Source organism: Rhincodon typus, chromosome 16, assembly GCF_021869965.1.
Source record: "Rhincodon typus isolate 14 chromosome 16, sRhiTyp1.1, whole genome shotgun sequence".
NCBI lineage: Eukaryota > Metazoa > Chordata > Chondrichthyes > Orectolobiformes > Rhincodontidae > Rhincodon > Rhincodon typus.
This window is the reverse complement of record NC_063347.1, coordinates 30,106,050-30,129,689: the sequence shown is the minus strand read 5'-3', so window position 1 is coordinate 30,129,689 and position 23,640 is coordinate 30,106,050. Positions and strand designations below refer to the sequence as shown.

The window sequence follows — 23,640 nt, the reverse complement described above, 5'->3', positions numbered from 1 at the left end:
CATAGCCTGGCATATTCCCCCACTCTAGTATTATCATCAAGCCAGAAAGCACACCCTGTTTCAGTGAAAAGCGCAGGAGATGTCATGAGCAGCACCAGACGTACCTAAAAATGAGGTGGCAACCTGGCGAAGCTATGAGAAACGAGAGTCTAATGATGACCATGAAATTGTTGGTGATTATTGGAAAAACTCATCTGCTTCATAAATGCTTTTAGGGAAGGATATCTGCTGTCAATACTTGGTCTGGTACGCATGTGACTCCAGCATGATTGACTCTTAACTGCCCTCTGGACAACTAGTGATCGGCAATAATTGCTGGTTGAGCCAGCGACACTCACGTCCCGTGAATAAATTAAATGAAAAGAATCCATAACAATGTAGTTGACTCTTAACAAACTTCTGCAGTGGTCTAGCAATGCCATTGAGGTCAAAGGTAATTGGGATTAAAAGGTGAGAATCTGTTTCCCAGAGTAGATGTGTATAAGACCACGTAAGTTTAAGGTGAGGAGATCTGAGAAAAATCTTTTTCACCCAGCAAGCAGTAGAAATATGGAACGTGCAGCCTGACAGTATGGTGGAGGCAGACATTCTTGCCACATTTAATAAGTATCTAGATAAGGACTTAAAAATGCTCGAGCATATTAAGCTATAGACCAAATGGAAGTAAATGAGATTACTGCAGTTGTTTGTTGGTTGGCATAGACCTGGTGGACCGAAGGGCCTGTTGCTATGCCATATGACCCTGTGACTGCAGTTTACCCCTCGAATACAATCAAATCACTTGTCTGTTGACCAACAACTATCTTACAGTCAATAATCATTTGCTGCATTCAGCTCTTGTCTACTGAAGCTAGTATCAAGCAAGTCCTGTCTGGCTTGTAGCACCTGATACAGTTGAGTTCTTCATGCACAAGGTGAGCTTCCTCTGCCTCAGTGTCCTTGTCTTCCACCAAAGATAGCTCCTGTTCTCAGTCCCTCAGCATCCAGCACATCTCTTCTTTGTCTGCTGGAACTGTACAGAGCAAAGCATGCTAGGGTGATGTGGCATATCTTATCTGGAGTACACTACAAGGTCTCACCAAACTGGTTCAAGCAACAGAATTGCATCTTCAGAGCCCTGTCATTTGCTCCATCATGTCCCTGTTGGAAACATGGGTGGCTTTGAATTTGTGGTTCACATTAATTGGTGGGTTCTGCCATGGTGTCATCTGACAGTTGAGGTGGGCAGACCAAGGAACAAGCCTTGTGAAGCATCTGAACCACAAAATGCAGCCTGGACTTGAGCGTACTCCAAATGAACTCTTGTGTTGTGATATGGCCCTCTCAGTGCAATGTGTGTGCAGTCGATGCACTCTGTACCTGGTGGAAGTCAGCTCTGCTGCCAAATACAATGGTGCTGCCTGGGCTGCATCACTGACCTCACCATGGGAAAACAGAATGAACCAGTGTGATCTTGTGCATAAGGTACTGGTCACTGCCTTGATACATTTGTGGGTAGATGACAGAGATTCCCACACAATCCATCATCATTTTCTGGAAGAAGCCAGTTCAACACAGCTGTCAGCTTTGGAGCCACCAGACAGGATGGCCCCCAACTTCTAGAGGTTGCAGATCTTGATCCAGCAGCTAGCTAAATTTAGTCAGTGTCCTGCAACATACAGAACCTGTGATGACACTGTTCCTTGTTCATCCTAAGGAAATGGCTTCAAATCATGAATACCACCAGCTGAGTGACAAACACATAGCAGCAGAGCAGGAGTGCTCAATCCTTCCCATCTAGCCCACATCAACTACAAAAATGATCATTGCATATAATTTAATACATACAAGTGAGGGATTCAGTTCTGTGCCCCAAAGCACCCTGGAAGTCAAGTAAGAACTGTGTTGGCTGTGGTTAATCTCTGTCTCTATTAAAGTCGGTTTGATAATTTCCGTTTCCGAGACTTCTGTATGCAATTTGCAAGGATCATTGAAATGGTGGACATTGCTCGTGATTGGCATCCCAAACAATTGTACTCTGCATGTATTATGCATAATGATACGATTGTAATTGATATGAAGCTGCAATGTGCAAATTATTATTCATGAAACTGCCCCTTCAATGGCTACCTGTCAAGCAGAAGTAAAGCTCACGCAGTAGTCTATCAAAATTACATAAGACTCCATGAGACCATATTAAGACCATAAAATCATAACCCTAAGACCACAAGAAATAGGAACAGGAGTCGGCTGTTCAGCTCCTTTAACCTGCTCTGCCATTCCACGGCTGATCCAACATTGCTCGCGTTCATTTTCCTGCCCTTTCTCTGGAATCCTTGATTCCCTAATGATCGAAAATATATCTATCACAGCCTTAAATATATGCAAGCACTCTGCCCCCTTAGGTCTCTAAGTGGCAAGAAATTCCAAATGCACAACCCTCAGAAGAAATTCCAGCTCATGTTAGTCTTAAATTGGCTTCCCTTCATTCTGAGATCATGCCCTATGGTCCAAGGCTCTCCCAAATGAGAAGAAACATTCTCTCAGCATTCACCCTATCAAGCTCCTTAAGAATCCGATACATTTCAATAAGATCATCTCTCATTCTTCTAAATTCTAGTGAGTAGAGTCCTAACCTGTTCAAACTTTACATCTAAAACAACACCATCAATACTCAGAATCAGCCTAGTGAACCTTCTCTGAGCTGCTTCCAATGAAATGATACCTTTCCTTAAAAAGGGGACCAAAACTGTTCACACTATTTCAGAAGTGGTCTCACCAGCACCTTGTATAGTTACAGTCAGAGTTCCCTACTTTTACACTGCTACCCTCTTGAAATAGGGGCTGATATTCCACTAACGTTCCAGATTACCTGCTGTACCTATGTGTGCTTTGTGCACAAGTATCCCATTTTGTGTTGCAGCTTTTTGCGGTTTTTCTCCATTAAATAACACTGTTTATTTTGTTTACCCTTCCAAAATTAACTGCAGGTAGTTCACATTTCCCATATTATATTCCATTTGACAACTTATTAGAGAATCATAGAATCCCTATGGTGTGGAAGCAGGCCATTCAGCCCACCAGGTCCACATCAACCCTCCAAACAGCATGCTAACCAGACCCACCCCCACTCCATCTCTATAACCCTGCATCCCCCATGGCCAATCCCCCTAACCTGCATATCTTTAGACTGTGGGAGGAAGCTGGAGCACCCAGAGGCAACCTATGCAGACACAGGGAGAATGTGCAAACTCCACATAGACAGTCCCCTGAGAGCAGAACTGAACCCAGGTCCCTAGCATTGTGAGGCAGCAGTGCTAACCACAGAGCAATCCCAAATTGATTGCAACATTTTTCCAACATAAACTCAACTGGGTTAACTCAACTAACCTAGGTTAACCAACTCCCACCAACCATGGGCATTACGTTATGCATTTCCCAGTTGGAAGTTGTTTCTAACAATTGGAAAATGACAGCAGTGACTTTGCTTGCAGTTGTCATCCACAGTATTGGGCTATTGTCAGCTACATGCTCGTGTCCCAATTTACCTTACTCAACCGCAAACCAAACCAACCACATGGACATTCACCATAATGAACTCCATCTCCAATTTTTACCCATGTTTCCTGAGCCTTGGCACCGTTTTGAATGCCACTCCCCGATGAAGCCCTTGGTGGTGTCTGCTGCATGTCACACCCCTTCCTGTAGCCTTCCATATCCTCCCATTCTCTAATGTCCCATACTTTTGGTTTTGCCCTGTCACATTCCTTGTTCCCTTTTCAAACTAAACAGCCTCCTCTAGCACAGCCCCCATCCCCAATAGCGACAGAGCACCCCTTTCCACCCAAGCTCCATTCCCTACTCCCACCAGTGGAAGGATCCATCAAGGAATAACTGTACTGCAGCAACCTGAATAACTTCAATGGACAGCTCCAGGTAATTACTGTAGACCCCTGTGCACTCTGTTTGCAGTTTCCCAACTGATGCTACATGATTCCCTTAACTGCTTGCAATGGCCCATTCCTTGGACCGTAGTCAAGTAGAGATCTTGACTGAGTGCCCCAGATGACTGGCTGAAGCCCGACGCCTGAACTAGGTATGGACTCTGTCCATGACTGACTGCACTGGCAGCCTCTGACAACAATCCTCCTTAATTAATCCCCATATACTTTGAGGCACGGTCACTTATTTGAAGTATCATGCAGTGTGATTGCCACATAGACAGTGCTGTTGGAGAGAGATTGAGGTATCACTGTGCATACAGCAAAAAGTCCACACTGGATTAATCACTACTGACAAGCTGCCTCACTTCGAGTATGCAAGTAGATACTATAAACACCTCTGTTTAAGAAGGGAGGGAGGCAGACGATAGGAAATTATAGGCTGGTTACCGTGATCTCGGTTGTTGGTAAGATTTGCGAGTCTGTTGCTAAGAAGAGATTGTGGAGTACTTGATGTGCTTGATAAAATAGGGCTAAGTCCATTTGGCTTTGTCAAGGGACAGCTATGCTGACAAAGCTGTTGGAATTTTTTGAGGAGGCAATGAACAAGGTAGACAGAGGAGAACCTGTGGATGTGATCTATTTGGAAGTCTCCTGACAAGGTGCCACACAGGAGGCTGACCTGTGGCTCCCTCCCTTCTAAAAATTATGATGTTTACAGTAGCTCCTACAATCAGTGCACTGACCAATAAAAGGCAAGCATACCAAACACCTTCATTTTGCTGTCTACCTGGGACTCCACTTTCAAGGAATTATGAACCTGCACTCGAAGGTCTCTTTGTTCAGCAACACTCCCCAGGACATTACACAGGACCAACAGCTTAATGGTAAGTCCTGCCCTGATTTGCCTTTTTGAAATGTAGATGCCACATTTATCTAAATTAAACTCCATCTGCTATGCCTCGACCGATTGACCCATCTGATCTTTGGAAGTAGGAACTGAAGGCATTGTTGCCAAGTTTGCAGATGAAACAAAGACAGGTGGAGGAAGAGGTAGTGTTGAGAAATTGGAGAGGCTGCAGAAGGACTTGGCAGGTTAGGAGAATGGGCAAAGAAGTGGCAGATAGAAAGCGTGATGTTATGCACTTTGGCAGGAAGAATATAGGCATAGACTATTTTCTAAGTGGTGAAAGATTTTGGGAATCTGGGACTTGGGCGTCTTAGTTCAGCATTATTTTAACGTTAATATGCAGTTAGGAAGGCACTCATTTCTAGAGGGCTAGAATACAACAGCAGAGATGTACTGCTGATCGTGTAGAAGGCTCTGATCAGATTGCATTTGCAATACTGTGAGCAGTTTTCTAATGAAGGATGTGCTGGCTTTGGAGGGGTCCAGAAGAAGTTTTCAAGAACGATCCTTGAAATGAATGGCTTGTTATACAAGAAACAGTTGAGGACTTTGGATCTGTATTCGATGGAGTTTAGAAGGACAGAGGGTAATTTCATTGAAACTTACAGAATACTGAGAGGCCTGGATAGAGTGGACATGGAGAAGATGTTTCCATTAATAGGAGAGATTAGGACCCAAAGGCATAGGCTCAGAGTGAAGGAATGACCTTTTAGAATTGAGGTGGGGAGGAATTTTTTCAGCTGGAGGTTGGTGAGTCTGTGGAACACATTGCCACATAAGGCTGTGAAGGCCAAGTCATTGAGTGTATTTATGACAGAAATTGGTAGGTTCTTGATTAGTAAGGAGATCAAGGGTTACAGAAGCATAAAGGCCACAAACTGATCCACAGCTAAAATAAATTTCAGGTCATGACATTGGAGCATATAATAGCATTAGTGTGTTAGGGTAGATTTGGAGATATTGTTTCCCCGGGTGGAGTTTCTAAATCTACGTCTTAATTTCAGAATAAGAGGTGGATCATCTGTAAATGACATCTGGAAAAATTCATTTACTCTTAGGCCTGAATGTCTTTGGAATTCACAGTCCTGGATATTTGTGGATGCTCAATCATCAAATCTCTCTTACAAAAATTCCATAGACTATTTTAAAAGAATTGATAATCTTCAGAATCAACTCGTGTCTTTGACTGAACTATTGCAAAGTTAGCTCTCAAAATAAATTCGACAATTATATTTTTTTTGTATTAATTCAGGGTATGTGGGCTTCACTAGCTGAGCCAGTAGTTATTGCCCATCCCTTGGTGCCCTGGAGTTGGTGATGGTGAACTGCATCTTGAACCACTGTAATCCATTTGGTGTAGTAACACCAACTGTTAATGAGGGAGTACCAGGATTTTGACCCACCATCAGTGAACTAATACAACTGTACATCGTGTCACTATTTGATGTTTGGCAATGTACCACGTTTGATCACAGTCATCATCTGTTAAATCTCTGCTTCATAAATGCTTGCATTACTCCTCAAAGGCTATGACTCTATAAGGTTTAGCAGCACTCAAAGAAACATTTTCAAACCGATTGCAAAAAGTCAGCAACAAAAAACATGTAACTACGCTGTTACAGTTTGTACACTGGATGAACCAGATTTACACAAATTTTGGAGCCAAACTTTTAAAACAAGTCAATAAATGCACCCAAATCCCAGAGAGACTATAAAATTATTGGCCTATTTCCTTCATTAGCAATACTTGTTCAGCAGGAAATGGCTCCCTCTTGGTGCAAGAGCAGTTAATTACAGTAAAACAAAAATCAGCTTTGAAGATAAAAACAGGCATAGTTGAAAGTTTCCCAAACCAGTCCGAAAACAAGCACTTCAAATTAGAGACAAAAATGTCAGCACTAGTTGTCTGACGTTATAAAGCAGCAGTCTGACAATTAAAAATATTAGTGAGGCTACATAACACTTCTTTGGGCAAAATTATTCAATTATTATCATTGAATAATTTTCCATCTTGAACTCTCAGTCTTCAAAAGTGCATGCAAATGAATGTGAAGAGCACAGCAGACATTAAACTGCAGTTAATGAAGAAAAAACAACTTCAATAAAAATGCCAAATCAACACACTCACGCTGACATTTCTGTGATAGGTCCACTGCAGTGTCCCTTGCAAGGTGGAGGGACAGCACTTCATTTTTCGCTCAGGCACTTTACAGCACTCAAGGTTCAAGTTCAACAAATACAGAACTCTGTCCTTCATTTCCATTACCACCTCAGTGCCTTGCTTGCATGGGTTTGTTCTCTGTAGAGCTAAACGATTTTGTGCTATTAACTCCTACCATACCATGATTAGTCCTCCCTTTGCCCATTGCTCTGAGGCACATTTTATAATCTGGTCCACGTGCTGACTTCCCCCGTTTTCTCATATAAAACTCATGTTTTTACTCACTTCAGTCTTGAAGAGTCATTTTGGATTGAAACATTTATTCTGTCTATAGAGTCATACAGCAGGGAAACGGACCCTTTAGTCCAACTAATGCATGCCGAACATGCTCCCAAACTAGACTAATCCCACTTGCTTGCATTTGGCCCATATCCATCCAAACTTTTCCTATTCATGTACTTATTCAAATGTCTTAACTGTACCTGCATCCACCACTTCCTCTGGCAGTTTACTCCACACACTAACCACTCGGTGTAAAAACATTGCCCCCATGTCCTTTCTAAATCTTTCTCCTCTCATCTTAAAAATGTGCCCCCTTGTTTTGAACTCCCCTACCTTAGGAAAAAGGCATTTGCTATTCACCATAGCTATGCCCCACATGATTTTATAAACTCAAGAAGGTCACCCCTCAACCTCCTGTGATCCAGTGAAAGAAGTTACAGCCTATCCAGCCTATTTTTATAACTCTAATGCTCCATTCCCGGCAACAGACTGATAAAACTTTTCTGAACTCTCTCCAGTTTAATAATATCCTTCCTATAAGACCAGGACTGCACACAGTACTCCAGAAGAGGCCTCACCAACATCCTGCACAACCTCTCAACATGGCGGCCCAACTCCTATACTCAAAAGGTCTGAGCTGTGAAGCAAAGCATGCTAAAACACCTTAACCACCATGTATATACGTTACTTAAATTTCATAGAATTAGGTATCTGTACTCTTAGGTCTCTCTGTTCCAGAACTGCAGATGCTGGCAAACCTGCTGAGTTTTTTTCCCCATCACTTCCTGTTTCTATTTCAGTAAAAATGTCTATCTGTACCAGTGTAAAATGTACAGCAGGCAACAACTGAAGTTCAATATATGTCATTACAATCATACTGCCAAAACACTTTAATAGACATTTGTCGCAGGCTGTTTCCAAGAGGAACATGTAAAGTGAGAACATTTCTTGGTTAACTACTGAACGTCATTTCTGTTTTGAGAGTGCACAGCATAAAAGGGAGAAGATGTCAATGACAATGACCACTTTCTCATTAGAAAGAAATGCAATGCTCACTAAAATAAAGTTACTTAAATAGGTTTAAATTTCATATTAAATAGTTACTTTATTCACCAAGAAACAAAAAGATTGTTTTCACCATTGTACACAGGTGCTTAATCACATCCTCAGGGACAGGCTGTTCTGAGAACATTGGCTCACATCCTACCATGGCACATGACTAATTTTGAATTTAATAAAAAAAATCTGAAACAAAATGTTAGCCAAACAGTGACCATGCAACCACTACCACCATAAAAACCCAGTTTTTTAAGATTCCTCCATGGGATGTGGATATTGTTGGCTAGGCAAATGTTTATTGCTTACCCGTAGGTGCCCTTGAGGAGCTGGTGAGCCACCTTCTTCACCATTATGGAAGGACCTCCAAGATTTTGACTCAGCAATAGTGAAGGAACAGCAATGCATTTCCAAGTCTCAATGGGAAGGGAATCGTACAGGCACTAGTGTTCGCTCGTACCTACTACCCTTATCTTTCGAGATGGGTCATGGGTTTGGAAGGTGCTGTCTAAGGATCTTTGGTGAATTTCTGCAGTGCATCTTTGTAGATATTACACACTGCTGCTACTGAGTGTCTATGAGGGAGTGAATGAATGTTTGTGGATGTGGTGCCAATTGAGTGGGCTGCTTTGTCATGGATGGTGCCAAGCTTCTTGAGTGCTGCTGGAACTGCACTCATCCAGGCAAGTGAGGAGTATTCCATCGCATTCCTTACTCATGCCTTGTAGATGTTGGACAGGCTTTGGGGAAATCAGGAGAGGACTTACTCACCACAATATTCCTAAACTCTGACCTGGCTCTTGTAGCTGCTGTGTTTATGTGGAGAATCCAGTGAATTTCTGGTCAATGGTCACCCGCAGGATATAGATAGTGGGGGATTTCAGTAAAGGTAACACCACTGAAAGCCAAGAGGCAGTGGTTAGGTTCCCCTCTTATTAGAGATGGTTATTGGCAAGTACTTTTCTCACCACACAAATGCCAGTTAACTTTCAGCCAAACCTGGATATTGTCCAGGTCTTGCTGAATTTGGACATGGACTGCTTTATATCTGAGGGAGTTGCAAATGGCACTGAACATTGTGTAATCATCAGCACGTATCCCCACATCTGACCTTATTATGGAGGGAAGGTCACTGATGAAGCAGCTAAAGATGGTTGGGCCTAGGACACTACCTTGAGGGAACTTCTGCAGAGTCTTGGAGCTGAGATGACCGACTTCCAACAACCATAACTATTTTCTTTTTCGCCAGGTATGACTCCAATCAGCAGAGATTATCCCCACTGATTCACATCAACTCCAATTTTGTGAGGTCTCTTTGATGCCACACTCGGTCAAATGCAGCCTTGACGTCAAGGGCCATCACTCTCACCTCACCTTTGGAGTTTAGCTCTTTTATGATTGAACCAAGGCTACATGACGTCAGGAGCCGAATAGTCCTGACGGAATCCAACTGGGCATCAGTGAATAGGATACTGCTGAGCAGGTGCTGCTTGACACCATTGTTGATAACATCTCACATCATTTTACTGATGATCAAGAGGAGACTAATGAGGTGTTAGTTAGCTGGGTTGGAGTTGTCCTGCTTTGTGTATACTGGACATACCTGGGCAATGCAGATGCCCCTGGAACAGCTTGACCAGGAGCGCAACAAGTTCTGGAGCACAAGTCTTTGTAATATTGTCCGAATGCTGTCACAGCACATAGCATTTGAAGTATCCAAAGCCTCCAAACATTCTTGGTAGAGTGAAGTGAATTGGCTTATGACTAGTATCTGATGCTGGAGACCACTGGAGAAGGCCAAAATGGTTCTTCCACTTGACACTCTGGCTGAAGATTATTACAAATGCTTCAGCCTTCTCTTTTGCACTGATGTGCTAGGCTCTCCCATTATTTAGAATGGGGATATTTGGGAGCCTCCACCTCCAGTGAGTTGCTTGATTGTCTACCACTATTCACAATTATTGTGGCAGGATTGCACATCTTAGCTTTCATTTGTTAGTAGTGAGATCACTTATCTCTATCATTTGCTACTTATGCTGTTTGACACACGAATAGTCCTGTTTTGTAGTTTCAATAGTGTCTTTTAAGGGAGAAAATCTGCCATCCCTATCTTATCTGTTTACATGTGACTCTCAGACCTGTAATGATGTGTCTGAATCTTAACTGCCTTCTGATCAGCTAGGGACCGACATTAAATATTGGTCTGTATAGCGACACCCACCTCTCATAAAAGTAAGCTATAGGAGCCGTTTGGCCCACTGAGGATGCTCTGCCATTTGAACATGGCTGTAATGTTTCTCGACCCCATTCTCCTACCTTCTCCCTGTAACCCTCGATCCCCTTACTAATGAAGAATCTATCTAGCTCTGTCTTTACAGTCACTGACTTGGCTTCCACAGCCCTGTACAGCAATGAGTCCCACAGATTAACCTCCCTCTGGCTGAAGACATTTCTCCTAATCTCAATTCTAATGGGTCGTTGCTTCATTCTGGGGCTGTGCCCTTGGGTGCTAGTCTCTTATTCTAGTGGAAACACTTTCTCCACATCCAATCTATCCAGGCCTCCGAGTATTCTCTTGTTTAAATGAGATGCCCCTGCATCTTTCTAAACTCCATCGAGTACAGGCCCAGAGTCCTTAACGGCTCCTCATATCTAATGAGCAAAAAGAAAACGCATAACTATAATTTGCACAGAATTCCAGCTCAGAAAAGGTTCATAAACCTAATTTTCAGCTTCATGGTTTATACAGAATACTCACTTAGTTGTGTTTTCCTTTACGTAGCAGCATTTGCTAACTAAAGCATTAAGTTGAACAACTACAATTCAAACTCAAGTCTCCATACTGACTGCCCAGAACATGCCCTGTTTCTTGTGGAATTAAAATATTGTTGTATACTGCACAGAGATAGGGCATCACAAGTTAATTTTTGGTGAATGTATAATCAGTTCCAAGCAATTAAGAAAGGTACATGTACCGAAGTAAAGCAATTATCAACAAAACACAACTCTTCATCTCTTAATTAAAAAGCAAAATAAATCCCTTTCAGATATGTTTGAAATCAGCATCTCTCACTCATGAATTTCCTGAGTAACCTAAAAATGTAGTCAAGTTACTATTCTGTAAACATGAGCCTTGATGGCACGTTTTGGTCATTTTAAGAGAGACCACGGATAGCAGTCAGGGCAATAAGTTTTAACAATATAAAATCTTTACAGGGAGAAAAAATAGCTCAAAAGGGCTTTGGCATAAGCATGGGCAATGATAAATGACAAGTTAGCTCATTACATAGTTTTATAGCTGATGCGTTGTGCTCACATGTAAACGTACCATCCAGCTCTGCTGAATGCACAAGAGGGCAAAACAGTGAATGGATATATAAAAGTTGAATCACAATGAAAAGATAAAGGTACTGTTCCTTGAACTTAAGTTGAGCTTTATTAGAATACTGTAACAGGCCATTGATAATCAAAATTAACATGTGAGCAAGTACAGAATTAAAACGACAAGCAACAGGAAGCTCAGGGTCTTGGATGCAAACTGTGTGAAAAAGTGTTCTGTAAAGCGGTTGCACAGTCTGTTTGCTCTCTCTAGTGCAGAATAGACTCAACTATGAATAGAAATACAATATACTAAATTGAAAGAAAGTGACCATTTCACCTGGAGTGTTTGTAGCCTTGGACAGTGAAAAAAGGTGAAAGGGCAGATTCTGCAGCTCCCATGCTTTCATGGAAAGATACCTTTGAGAAGAGAAGAGAAGGGACACTAGGCCTGACTGTGCTGTGGAGGGAGCAGTTCCTATGGAATTCTCAAAGATGGAGAAAAGGAAGATGTAGTTGGTGGTTGCATCATGCTGGAGCTGGCGATCCATTGAATACAGAAGGTGGTATGTGGAAGATGAAGGGAAGGGGAACCTGATCTGGGATAGAAGGGCAGGGGTGAGAGCAGTGATGTGTGAAATGGATTAGACATTTTGGAGAGATAGATAAATATTTATTCAGTGGATTAAATCAGAAGAATTAGATTAAAATTCAATTTCATGTCCAGGCTCCCTAGTGATCATTTGAACACTAACATTGACCATTCAATTGACAAAGATTTCCTCTTCCATCATGATTAGGAATCATTGGAAACATGACTTAAAATGTCAGAATAAGATGATACCTGATAGTACGAACATAAATAATTAATTCACTTTTAAAATGTACATGTAATAACAATTACATCTTTCTTAAAAGGTTGTAGGCGTGGGCGTAGGTGGGATGGTGATTATTTTTACATTTCCTCTTTAGTGCAATGGGCATTATCTCTGGAAATTAAAAGTTGCAACTTGAAGACATTATTTAAATACAACTTTCTCAGAGAAAGATCAAACTATATATGGAGTAATAATATAAGCTTTGTTGCTCAGTTAAAAAGCAAATTTAGAATTAAAATTTGAGGCAACCTATTTTGCTTTAACTGTTGGATTAATACTGGGCAAAACAAACATTGCTTTGAGAAAAGCAAAAAGCACAAATATTGCATTTTGAAAGATGAAATACATCGAAAAACAAGAAGTGCTGGAAACACAGGAATACAGGATCAAGTTGTTTAAAATAATACACAGCTAACAGAAGAAAAATACACAGAGCGTACACACTTGCTGTGCTTTGAAAAAGACTTAATGCAAAAACAATGCAAACACACCCCTCCCACCCTTAGCTTCTTGGGTATACTTACTCAGATCTTCGCCGGCCTTCCATACCATCAGGCATAAAGAGCTTGACTGTCGATACTATGCACCCATGAGTAACTAAAAACAAACATTTAAAAATCAGTACAGTAATAGAGAATGGAGTACCAAAACATAAATAAAGAAATAAAATGTACTACTCATACGGGAATTCTTTGATATTGCAAATTAAAATTGGCAGTTGAAGTGACTTTGTCTAAACAGACAGATACTTGCTATCGACACAAAGTTGAAATTAGGTAACACTTATTTCCTCTTTATTACATTGCATTAGCTACAGAGAATGGTCATTTTTCTTCCTTCCTGTCACTGAAGGATTGCAGTTACTTTTAGAACAGGGGAGGAAAGAGTAAAAAGGAGGTAATAAAAGATTCTCAAGAACTTTGCAGAAAGAAAAGAATCTAATACTGAGTTCAGAGGTCAGGTGGAAGGAGGGGGGTTTATGATTTAGTCCAGGAGATGTAAATCTTGGTTAGAAAAAAAATGTTTTAAGAAGAACTTGAATTCTGTGATACTAAATGACTATGATTCCCAGAATGGAAAGAGGCAGAGGGCTTTCAAAAAAGGGAATATGCAAAACAAATGGCCAGGACAGGTGGATCTAAGGTTATTTCTTGGTCATGGGACTGAAGGAGATCATAAGCATTCAGTGGGATGGCTAGGGAACAAGTCAAGCATTATGGATCAACTTAAAGAGAATGATTAAACTGTTAAATTTAATGTCTACATTGTTTCTCTTCTCTTGAAGACCAGTAAGGAAAGCGGTGATGGGTATCCATAACAGTGCAAGATAAAATAGTGCCATATGGAGAAAAAGAGTGGAGAATGAAGGATGAGAGTTTGTAAGTAGATTATTTATGTAGAATGTAGCAGTAGCAAAAGTATAGATTTACAGACTTGGTGGGAATAGACGTGAAATATTAGTGCAGGTTGAGGCAAACTGTTCCAGTAATTACTAGAAATAGAGATTAAAACTCACTTTGCTTAGAATCTGATGCCAAAACTTTACACCATTTAATTCCGCCTGGGCCTGGTAAACAGCTGGCGATCAAAACGGATTGAATGGTAAGGGAGCCGGAGCTGCTCAGAAAATGTCCTGGTCACCTAACAATCCCATCCTTTCCGATCACGCCAGAACATCTCTGGTTTTAATGTTATCAACATTATGGCTGTGTCTTTAGCTGCCAAGGCTACAATGTATGGAACACCCTTCATTAACTTTCTGCCTCTAACTCTCTTTCAGGATATTCCCCAGAATCAAATCTTTTCACCAAACGTTTGTCACCTGCCCTAACATCTCCCTCTTAGGTCAAGTGTCAGATTTTAATTCACAACACTCCTTTGAAGCGGCTTGTGAAACTGTATTAGCAGTGCTGAGTAAAATAAAGTATGCTGCTGTTTTAATGGTGGAGGAAGACACAAATATTGTTGGTCTTAATGTTCAAAGGAGGATATTTTATTTACTGATCAATTAGTCAGTCAGGAGCATGACAGCAAAAACTGGCAACTGCACAGATAGTTTCAATTTATATTCACACATTGATTTGGAGATCATTTAATATCAATTCCAATCTGCAGTGAGGACGGCTGTGATCTCCAAGTTCCATCTTCTTTTCATCCTGTAGTTTACTGTGGTCAGCCAATAGTCTATTGTGCTAGGGGTCACAACCTTGCATCCCAGCATTCTCAGAGTCCAGGAAAAGGTTCAGGGAGCCTGCAAATTGCTTTGTCTAATCACTAATCTTCCTGTGTAGGGAGACGATTGGAATTGTCTCAGATACAAAGACTTTGGATATGCAGGATTTTCCATTGGTGGATTCCACTTGCAACATAAATCAGCTAGTATCGCTACGTATTATTGGCATCGACAGATTTCTCTTAGTAAGCTTATCTTAAGCTGGTTTCTACTTTCATATATGTAATGCACCTACTTCTTTAAGCTAGTCAATGATACAGAGTAAGTTAGAACATCGTGAAATCCAAATTAAAGTGGCGTCAGTCAGTCAACCAGTGTTGCTAATGGGGAGGTACAGATCCTGGAACTTGAACTCAGTCTGACCAAGTCTGTATTACTCGTCCAATTACTTTTGTTATCCAGTTCAATTCCAAAGGACGAAGACGTCTTTGGTGGGAAGTCCAAAGTTTTAAAAACATAAATTCATTACAAGACTGTCAAAATTAAGGAAATATGAAGATGTGGATTGAATTTTGGCATTTTTTAATGACAGAAGATATACTTCAACTGCAGTGTATTATTCCTGCACAAATATTGTCCAATTAATCTTGGAATTAGAGTGGTTTAACTTATCAAGTATGCAACCCTGTGCCATCTAAATCAAAAAGGAAATTTTTAGAAAGTACAAAGTCAGGAAACTGGAAAAAAACAGTCAGATGACTATCAAGCAGACTGATTTGAGGTCAGAAGATAGTTTTGCAATGCGCTGTCACATATTTAAATGATAATGACTTTGAATCCACAAACATTTAATATGTTCCATTTGCTCACCTGTGTTTGGCATGTAGGAAATAGGAAAAAAAAAAGACATTTCAGTTTGCAAAGTGGTGAAGACAACACAATGTCAGGCAACATTTTTGAAGTGTTGAACAATCAGAAATGAGCTAGACAAATTGCATTGCAATTTGGAAGGAATAGGTTGCAGCACTGACTACAATGCATTCTGGTATGGTGCCAAAAAAAAAAAAGCCACACCTTATGTTGCTTGGACACACTGTTTTTCAACCAGGATGTAACAGTTGAGAAATATATTGAACCAGGTCTTTGCAATGCACTCAACACTGTGTTAATGATCCTAATCACACTGTTCAGAGTTGTCATCTTGCACCTCTGGAGAACTTGGGATTTGAACAAGTCTCCTGGTCCAGAGGTAGGGACGCTACTACTGCGCCACAAGAGCCCTAATTAATCCTAATTTTAGCAAATACTCAGCAATGAATGCCAGCATTTTTTTTTCCACTTTGTGAAGAAGCAAGTGCAGAGTGCAATTCCATGTCCAAGATGGCTAGCCAGAAGCAGTATACTTGTCATATATTTCCTTCTGGGGGAAAGAGACTTCTTTTGGTAATAAAATTAAACCGAATGTGTCAAAAAGTAAAGAATGGTGTGTAATGAAGTTAACTTGCATATGTATGTTCTTCGAAATAAACACATCAAATAAATCTGTGCAAGGTCAGGCAACTTTTGTTTTGTTCCTGGTGTGAAAGAATTGATGCATTCAAAAGTAAACTGCAAGTCTGGAAAGTTCTTGCCTTGACTGGGTGGGCGATTGTGTACACACTGTGTTCCTCCATTATTTTATTCAAAGAAATAAATATTGACTTTGATATAATCACAGCTCATCTTTTTGGTCTCTCCGACAAATGGAAAACTTACTTTTTCCCCAGAAGTCAGCAGGGAAATATGTGCTGAACACCACTGAGGTGCAAAGCATTTTGGGGCGAATAAAAAACTAAACTGTTACCTTCCAACCCATCAAAACCTTTAAAAGCAGCCCACTGGCAATTCATTGGACAGCTCCCTGAAAATTAAGTCCAGTGAAATGCTACAGGACACATTCTGATGTGAAACTGCTAATGATTTTAGCTTTGCTACTTCTGCAGCAAAAAGTGTATTACTTCCTTAGTGTGAAAAAGTAGAAGTATGTTCTTAGATGTATTCCAACTTTATACGGAAAAACAGCATGTTACGGAGGTCCGCAGGAACAAAAAACCGAAGCCTTATGGCTCATAATCTAATATCAGTGAGTGAGTGAGAGAGAAAGAAAGAATGGGACAGAGTGAGAAACAGAGCAAGAAAGTAAGATGGTTTACACAAGTGAATGCGTGCTCTTGCAAGAATGAGCCCATCTGGAAGCAGAAGAGTGATCAGGGGAGTCCAGGAGAAAGCACAGAGGAATGCAATGTAGCACGGGGAGTGAAAGGGAGCGTGGGACAGTGAGAACATGTAGGAGATGGGGTAAGACAGACAATGAGAGGGAGGGTGTCAGAGTGATTGAGTGAAAGAATAAGAATAAGCGAGTTAGAGGGATGGAGCATGTATGTATGTGGGGGAGTGAGTGAGCAGATGGGAGAATGAGAGAGACAGGGAGGGAGGGAGATGGAGCAAGTTAGAGAAGGTGTGCGCAGGAGTGTGAGTGAATGTCTGTGTGTGTGGGTAAGATTGGGTGAGACACTGAAAGAGAGAGAGAACATGTGCAAGTGTTGAATCGGGGTAGAGAGAGAAAGTGAGTGCAGAGGCAGGGAAGAATGCATGCATGTGTATATGAAGGGGAATCAGAGTTGACAGTGTGTGTAGGAGTGACAGCAAGTGATTGTGTGAGAGGGAGAAGGACAGTAAATGAACACGTGAAGGTTGGAGTTAGAATGAATGCATGCTTGTGTGAAGGAATTAGAGCAAGAATGTGTATGGGAGTGAGATTCTGTGTGTATGTGTGGGAGTCAGTGAGAGAGCAGAAGAGCCTGAGTGGGTGAAATCATGACAGAGTCTAAGAGTGGGAATGAGAACAAGTATGAAGAGTGATCATGTATGTGTGAGTGAGAGAAAGCATGCAAGAGTGAGTTTATGTTGAAGTGAAAGTGAGCGTGTGAGATCTGTGCACAGAAATGGGAGTGAAAGTGTGGTGAGTGAGAGAGATTGCATCTGGGAGATTGAAACTGAGTGTGGGAGAATGAGTATGAGAGCGAGTGCTTGTGTATGTACGTATGAGAAGGCGAATAGAGATTTATAAAACCACGAGGAGCATGGATAGGGTAAATAGGCAAGGTCTTTTCCCTGGGGTGGGGGAGTACAAAACTATAGGGCATTGGTTTAAGGTGACAAGAGGAAAATATAAAAGGGACCTAACGGGCAACTCTTTCACGCAGAAGTTTGTGCGTGTATGGAAATGAGCTGCCAGAGGAAGTGGTGAAGGCCGATTCAAATGTCGTAATTGTAAGGCATCTGAACAGGTATATGAATGGGAAAGGTTTAGAGGGATATGGGCCAAATGCTGGCAAATGGGATTAGATTAATTTAGGACATCTGGTCAGCCTGGACAAATTGGACTGAAGGGTCTGTTTCCTTGCTGTACATCTCTATGACTCTATGTACACGTGAGCCTAATTATGTGTGAACCATGAGATTGAGTTAGCCAGGCAACACCTACACATCCCCTCCTCCACCTCCCTAAAAATGTTTTAGCAATTCAGGCCGTTATAAAAGAGGAAACTTGAGCTGAAAGGAAATCCACTTCTGACCATGCTTTCATTAAAATTACACTGAGGTCAGTTTGAAGTGTGCACCAAAGGTGAATGCAAGGTCACCATTAATTAATTCCATCTCTTTAACTTGATCTGGTTCTCATCCCTTTCCCTGGGGATCAGGACTTGGGGTCTTGTCTATCTCTCTACCTTTGCATCTTAACTGAGGAAGTGCTACTCGCACTTTTTAAAAAACAGTTTTAGCAATCACGCTGTTCTTTAAATTATCAATTTATTGCTTTTTTTTTGAGATTCATGTTTTCTGTTGGATCAAACCTTTTTCTTTTCAAAATTCGATCAGTGACACCTGTGTAAGAAAGAAATTGAACTTTAAAGTACTGGCAAAGATCTGTAGCTCAGGTTGTGGATGAGGTTGTTGACTTGCTCGCCGAGCTGGCTTGTTTTTGTTCAGACGTTTCGTCACCATGCTAGGTGACATCATCAGTGGAGCCTCCGATGAAGTGATGTTATTCTACTCCACTTGGAGTGACAGTGATTACTGTCAATTCCGGTTTTGATCTGTATGGCTTTATACATGGGGTCCAATTCTATACGTTTGTTGATTGAACTATGGGTGGAGCACCATGCCTCTAGGAATTTCCGCACGTATCTATGTTTGGCTTGGGCAACTAGGGTTACTTTGTCCCAGTTAAACCGATGGTCTTCATTATCTGAATGTACAATTGCAATACAATCTTGAAAGTCAGGTGATAGAGGCCAGGTCCTCAGAGCAGAAAGGGAAGTAGGTTGATGAGATTAACTCAGACAGGTGTACTGGATAGGAAAATTGGATAGAAGAAGATTACTGCTCCAGAGACTCAGCACTTTGAAAATATGTCAACTGCGTTAGTGAGGCTCTTGGTACACAGTTACGGGGAATTCAAAACAGGATAATGGTAGGACAAGTGGAAGATAGTAGTAAAGATGTCTGTGGGTAGGGATCAAAGAGATAAAGTACCTGTTACAGGAGAAATAAAAAGACGACATATCAAGGAAGCAGAAGGGGAGGAGACAGCAGAAGGCAGCCAGAGGGGACCAAAAGGTAAACAGAAGACAGGATTGAATACAACAGCCAGAATGTACAGGAGAGGTGAGGTTTTTCTTCATGTTGTTCATGGGATGTGGGTACTGCTGGCAAGTCCAGTATTTACTGCCTTTCCCTCACTGGCCTGGAGGACGTGATGGTGAGCTGCTGACTTGAATCGGCACAGTTCTCAGGGTGTCAGAGCACCCACAATGCTGTTGTAATGATACTTGGTTTGAAATATAGGTTTGATTGAGAAGTATGTATAACTAATCAGGTAGGACATGCATAGGCACAAAGATAAAGATTCATGTAGGACTTAATTATTAAAACCACCACTGCAGCTGGTAGGAAAAACCAGAAAAGGACTGTCTTGAAATTAGGCCATATTTAGAAAGGGATATGGAGATGACATAAATATGTTGTTAGTTAGTAGTACTCGGCCTTGACAAAAACATAAGCATTAGTTTAATCACTGGAGAAAGACATGGTAACATCACACCTAAGTGAGAAAACATGATGTTAATTGCAAGAGGAATACTAAAACCATCCAACTGGTAAGAGATGGCAAAGGTCTTTATCACATACATACCACTAGACAACATTCAAAGAACGAGAAATGAAATATATTCAATAAACAATTCTTTTAGGATTTAAAAAATAAGGGAGATAAAAAAGGAATACCTATGCAAGTGTATGAAAGAAGGCAGGATGTAACCAGTGGTGTTTCACAAGGATCTGCATTGTAGAGTCAGAGAATCATATAGAACAGAAACAGACCCTTCAGCCCAACTTGTCTGTGCCAATCAGGTTTCCTAAACTGAACTACTGCCATTTGCCTGCATTTGGCCCATATCCCCCTAAATCTTTCCTATCCATGTACCTGTCCAAATGTCTTTTAAATGTTGTAATTGTACTTGCCTTTACTACTTCCTCTGGCAACTCGTTCCATTCACTCACCACCTTCTGTGTGAAAAAGTTGCCCCTCAGGTCCCTTTAAAATCTTTCTCCACTTGCCATAAACTATGGCCTCTAAATAGTATTAGGGCCTCAATTATTCACATTATTTATTAACAACATGGATAGACTTCAAAAGTCACATATTCAAGTTTGCTGATAACTCAAAGTCAGGCAGCACTGTACATGATAGCATGAAATTACGAAGGAATATTGGTAGACTAAATGAATGGTCCAACCAGTTGAAGAAGGAGTTCAATATAAGCAAGTGTAAGGTTGTCTACTTTGGTCTGAAAAATGTTCTTTCTGGATGGGATGAAGTTAAATACATTGGACGTCCAAAGAGACTTGGGGTTTCAGGTGCCTAAATTTTTAAAATGTCACAAATAGGTGCAGAAATCAAATCAAAAAAAGTTAATGTGATGTAGTCTTTGCACCTAGAGGGCAGGAGCACGAGGATGCAGAAGTTATACTGCAGTTATACAAAACCCAGGTTATAGTCCATTTGGAGTATCTTGAGCCACATTGCAGCTGTACAGGACATTGCTTAGACCACTTTTACAATACTGCATTTAATTCCAGTCTCCCTGCTAGCGGAAACCGGCTGTTAAGCTTGAAATGGTTCAGAAAAGATTTACAAGGATGTTACCAGGATTGGAGAATTTGAGTTATAGGGAGAGGGTGAATAGGCTGGGGCTTTTTTTCCCTGGAGCGGCAGAAGGTGAGAGGTGACCTTACAGAGTATTATAAAATCGTGAGGGGCATAGATAGGGCAAATAGCCAAGGTCTTTTCCCCAGGGTAGGGAATCTTAAACTAGAGGGCATAGGTTTAAGGTGATAGGGGCAAGATTTAAGAGACCTGAGGGGCAACCTTTTCACATGGGGGAGGTGCATGTATGGAACGAGCTGCCAGAGGAAGTGATGCAGGTGAGTACAATTACAACATTTAAAAGGCAGCTAGATAGGTAAATGAATAGGAAGGATTTAGAGGGATATGGGGCAAATGCTGGCAACTAGACCTCGATGAGTTTACAATATCTGGTTGTCATGGATCAGTTGGACTGAAGGGTCTGGTTCTGTGCTTTATAACTCTGACTCTAAATGGCAGTGAAATTAACTGTTAATTTTAAATCTGAGATAAATACAGGTTTTGTTAAGCAAAGCTATAGAGAGATATGGGCCAAGGCAGCTATGTGGAGTCAGGCACAGATCAACCATGATCTCACCGAATGCTGGAACAGATTCGAGGGGCTGAATGGCCTACTCCTGTTCCTCAGGAATATTCCCTGAATAATTAAGGAATAATGGTAAATGATACAGCATCATATGAAGGCAGGAGCAACTTACACAACGGATTAGCACCCACATTTGCAAAGCTGGAGGGACCTGAACAAAATAGAAACAAGATCCTTTCACTGAAATTTCAGAAATATTTGAAAACTTGGGATAATAATTCCCAAAACATATTTCCTCTCACCACCAGAAGATATCTTAGTCATCTGGAGCTTTAAAGGCAAAACCTAACTTGAAATGTGGATAGATACTACATTCTTGGATTTTGTTAGATATTCTATTGTTAGATATTCTAATATTTTCCTACATGCTCCTCAATATTCTCGAATAGTTATTATAAGTAACAATTGGATTTTACTAGGTTTAGTATTTTTCTGTTCATAAGTGTAAAATTTGTAAATTATCTTGTTTAAGTTTTTCTGTTAGAATTGAAACAAATTCTACACTCAATATACTCAACTGGGGAAGTATATATTCTGGAGGGAGACAAAACCCAGACTCAAATGTCTGTGTGTTTATAGTAAAGCCAAGGCTTATTAAAATTTATCAGGATATTTGGAGGAAGGCAACATATTTGGGCAATTTCTTCCCGTCAAATGATTGTGCAAATCCTACAGACTTAAGATAAGCACCAGTGGGACTGACTGACTCGAACTCAGTGGACAAAGCAGACAGGGAAATACTATTGATTTAAATTAACTCTAAAATAATAGTTAAAAACTGTAAAGCACTTCAGTGTTCAGAAAGGAGCTCCTAACGGCGATTTTGACACAGTGACAGAACTATATCACTCTTTCACTAAGTCACAAAATCAATGTTTGGAAGGCAATTGTCATGTGGCGCAGACAAAATTCTAGTTGCATAGGCATGGCAGAGATTTGGAGCCATGTGCCTGTTCTAAAAACAGGTAGCATCTTGTATCAGTATTACCTGATATTAACTTAGTTCCAACTGCAAAACAATTTTATCATAAAAGAAAATATTTGCTTGTCATAGATAAATAGTATGAGGTTGGCATTGTCTTCTTTCTGACAGTATTACAATTTCTGCCTTCAGCTTGTGCTTAAACCACTGGAACAAAGGTTGGTACTTTTAGGATGTCATTTATGAAATATACTTCCGAATACTTTGTCCTACATCTGCACAAATGACTTCGAGGTTAGTGGAAGAATAGAGATAAACAGGATCTCTCGGTTATCAAAATGGCTCCAAGTTGACAAGTCTGGTGACAGAAGTTCAGAATTAAGTTAATTTATGATTGACTGTAAAACGTTCTGCATCGGGCAGATCTTTAAAATTTCAGGTCAGGACTGATTAATTGATCGATCAATCATGTTATTGCAGGAGGTGAAGAAATTGCTTTACTGCTAATTGTGGCAATTCTTCATATTTAGCTCCAGATAACACTTTGAGCCAATGCCCTTAGCACAGGAAGCAGGCAGCTTAGTTACTTAAATAAGTATTAGGAAAAGAATGAATGAATACATTTATACAATGCTCCCAAGACCTCAGGATGTCCCAAAGCACATCAAAGCCAACGAACTACTTTCAAAATGCAGTCAATTGTGTGATGCAGGACATGCAGCAACCAATTAGCAATACATAATTGGCCTGATTATCCAATTGATTGTAGGATAAATATTGTCTCAGAAACCCCCGGAAATCCCACTTCTCATTCCATTTGCTGCCATGGGGTCTTCTAGGTTCACTTGCTAGGCTGGAGGGCCTCAGTTTAACACATTATACAAAGGAAAGCAATGGCTGAGGGGTATTATCGCTAGAATAGTAATCCACATTTAATATTCAAACCCAGGTCCCCAGAATCCCACAATGACAGATGGCGGAATTTGAATTCAATAAAAGTCTGGAATTAAGTGTCTAATGATGACTGTGAAAGCATTGTCAATTGTCAGAAAAATTCATCTCGTTCACTCATGCTCTTTAGGAAAGGGAATCTGCTGCCATTGACTAGCCTGGCTGACACATGATTCCAGATCCACAGCAATGTGATTGGCTCGTCACACCCCTCTGGCTATGATGTAGAGGTA

General features: G+C 40.8%; 1 protein-coding gene across 1 annotated transcript in view; it reads right to left on the bottom strand.

Moving 5' to 3' along the window:
• Window positions 1-23,640, bottom strand: part of slmapa (sarcolemma associated protein a) — a 254,138-nt gene that overhangs the window by 173,338 nt on the left and 57,160 nt on the right. The window contains exons 3-4 of the mRNA XM_048606410.1: window positions 13,050-13,122; window positions 8,978-9,003 (exon numbers count right to left, since the gene is read on the bottom strand). Of these exons, the coding sequence (XP_048462367.1) occupies window positions 8,978-9,003; window positions 13,050-13,122 (99 nt within the window). The remainder of the gene's footprint in view (window positions 1-8,977; window positions 9,004-13,049; window positions 13,123-23,640) is intronic.